Source organism: Corticium candelabrum, chromosome 6 (assembly GCF_963422355.1).
Source record: "Corticium candelabrum chromosome 6, ooCorCand1.1, whole genome shotgun sequence".
NCBI lineage: Eukaryota > Metazoa > Porifera > Homoscleromorpha > Homosclerophorida > Plakinidae > Corticium > Corticium candelabrum.
In genome coordinates this window covers 7,303,318-7,305,817 of record NC_085090.1, presented here as the reverse complement: position 1 = coordinate 7,305,817, position 2,500 = coordinate 7,303,318, and the positions used below count along the sequence as shown (strand labels likewise).

Here is a 2,500-nt window from a genome sequence, read left to right as displayed (position 1 = left end):
TTTTGTACATTTGTTTGTTTGCACGTGTATCTTTGTCTGTCTACAATGTTTGTTCCTATGTTTTGTACATTTGTCTGTCTGCACGTGTATGTTTGTCTGTCTACATGTCTGTCCATATCGTTTGTATGTCTATCTCTCTATCTGTTTGTCTGTATTGTTGTGTCTGCCTGTCCACGAAAGGATGTCATACAGCAGTCTCCTGTTTTGCTCGTTTTCCTCCCAGAGATTTCCCATCAAAAAACGAAAGCAATTACGGTCATCATCCCATCCAGTATACAAACATTTTTGCTGTAGCTCTCAACACACTTGATAGCAAATGAACGAGTACGGCCCAACACACTCACCCGGCCTTTACCCTTCCAGCCAACTTCTTCACATCAGGATGCTTCATGGCCATTGTCTTCCCCATATGAATGTCTCTGCATGACACTTGTGTAGTATAAGAATCTACCTGGAGACTGACAGAAGGACGATCTTTGTGCTGCCGTCCGGCTACTGCCGTCACTGAACGAGTGAATGGCATAGTTTGTTATCTCTTGCTGGTGTATTGAATGAAGCTTGACGAGTGCCGGAAGCCACTGGAAAAATACTGAGAAAGAAAACGAATGCGAATGTGTTGAGTGGCATTGATTAGTTGGAAGTGAGTGAGTCATGATGAGATGGTGGGGCTGTCTGGCAATAGACGGATGGATAAGATGGTATGGATAGAGTGTGTTGTATGAGAGTGTTGTGGTATTGGTATGTGGTGTATGATGCAGCAAGGTGGGATGTTAGTGTAGGCGTCGATTGTTGGTTAGACTTGTGCTGTGTGTGTGTGTGTGTGTGTGTGTGTGTGTGTGTGTGTGTGTGTGTGTGTGTGTGTGTGTGTGTGTGTGTGTGTGTGTGTGTCCATTAACTGTATGGAAATATACACAACAGGCGAGACTGTTTACGTTCCTTCTGTGCATGCTGCTGCTGTACTCATCGGAACTCAAAGCATTTCCACATTTCCGAGGAATCTGATTATATTCATTAAGATTCCGAGTATTACTCCATACACGGGGAGGGGGGGGGGCGGGCGGGCGGAAAATTTCAGTGAAATCGTGAGAACACCCTCAGGTGTGGGTGTGTGTTGTGGTTGTGTGTGTTGTGGTTGTGTGTGTGTGTGTGTGTGTGTGTGTGTGTGTGTGTGTGTTTGTGTGTGTGTGTGTGTGGGGGGGTGTATGTGTGCGCGCGTGCGTGTGTGTGTAATAGGAATGTCGTTAACCCATGGAATGACTTCCGGAATTCTCAGCATACCATCAGAGTCCAACAATGACGTCAATTCGGCATTCAACCTTCCCATTAACGAAGACAAAAAAACGTTATCCCATTAGTCAACCGACACATAAAGAGACAGAATACTACAACATACGACATGATCATATGGCTTGATCTACTAGTGTGAGCTTGTTGTTTGCTGTCACAACTAGACAACTACAATACTATTGCAGAATCTTGAGTTAACTCGGTTATCTGATACTCCGACTTCACACGATCAACTCGTCTATATTTAGGTCCACAATACATCATGTGATTCTCGTGAATCACATTGCTACGCTAACTTAGTTGTCCAGTGGCTGTATACGTATGCATATATGTTATATGTATATATGTATGTATGTTATATGTTATATGTATGTATGTATGTGTATATGTATGTATCCAGCTAGACGTGGGTGCCACTTGATTCCTTAATGGAACGAAGGAGTTCGAGGTGATAGAGCAAACGTGGTCGCCGGTTCCAAGAGCCAGCCGCTCATCATCTTCCTGTGTGATTCTATACAACAGGATCCATACAGGATATGCACAGTTTTAAAGGAATTTGTCACTGGAAGGAAGCAGCACTCGTGGTGATATACGGATTTATCTAATTGAGTGAGTTGTGACTTACGAGGCTTCAGAGTCTTGATAAGTGTGCAGGAACAGCCATCGTCTTCATTCGTTATTGAGCTTGCAAAGTGGCTGTGTCACTAACCATGGAACATTCGGTGATGTGTGGGAGCACGAATTTCTCGGCCGTCGTGGAAGGTCGAGGCTTGTGGATCGGTTGGGTGTACTACGACGCGTACAGACAGTCGTACTCTCAGTGGTTTCTCTGGACGTACGCGATCCTCTCGATCATCGGAAACGTTGCTGTGATCGTATGGCGAGTTAACATGTTACGTCAAGGACGAAACCGGTTGCTTTCTGTGTTCTTTATGAGCCTTGCGACTGCAGACTGTCTCTGGGGTGTGCACTTGTTGATCTTCCAGATCGTGATGAGTTTATGTGTGGACACTGACAGCATGTTCTACGTTGATATCTGCGGGTTGAGTGGATTGATATTCGCGGTGGCCGCTCCGGCTGCTCGTTTCAACATCATTTTCATCGCGTTTCATCTCGGGCTTAACTTCGTGTGTGCGGGAAGACGATACTGGAGAGAACGAGTCGCCGTTTATGTGACATCGACGCTTCTAGCGATGTCATGGATTTTATCACT

The 2,500-nt window shown here is 45.2% G+C and overlaps 2 protein-coding genes across 3 annotated transcripts in view; both read left to right on the top strand.

The window, feature by feature from the left end:
* The window catches only part of LOC134180707 (uncharacterized), a 17,134-nt gene that overhangs the window by 6,103 nt on the left and 8,531 nt on the right, over window positions 1–2,500 (top strand). The gene's annotated exons all lie outside the window — the stretch shown is intronic.
* The window catches only part of LOC134180709 (uncharacterized), a 2,134-nt gene continuing 838 nt past the window's right edge, over window positions 1,205–2,500 (top strand). The window contains exon 1 of the mRNA XM_062647894.1: window positions 1,205–2,500. This exon is cut by the window's right edge and continues 838 nt beyond it. Within this exon, the coding sequence (XP_062503878.1) occupies window positions 1,998–2,500 (503 nt within the window). The 5' untranslated portion in view covers window positions 1,205–1,997.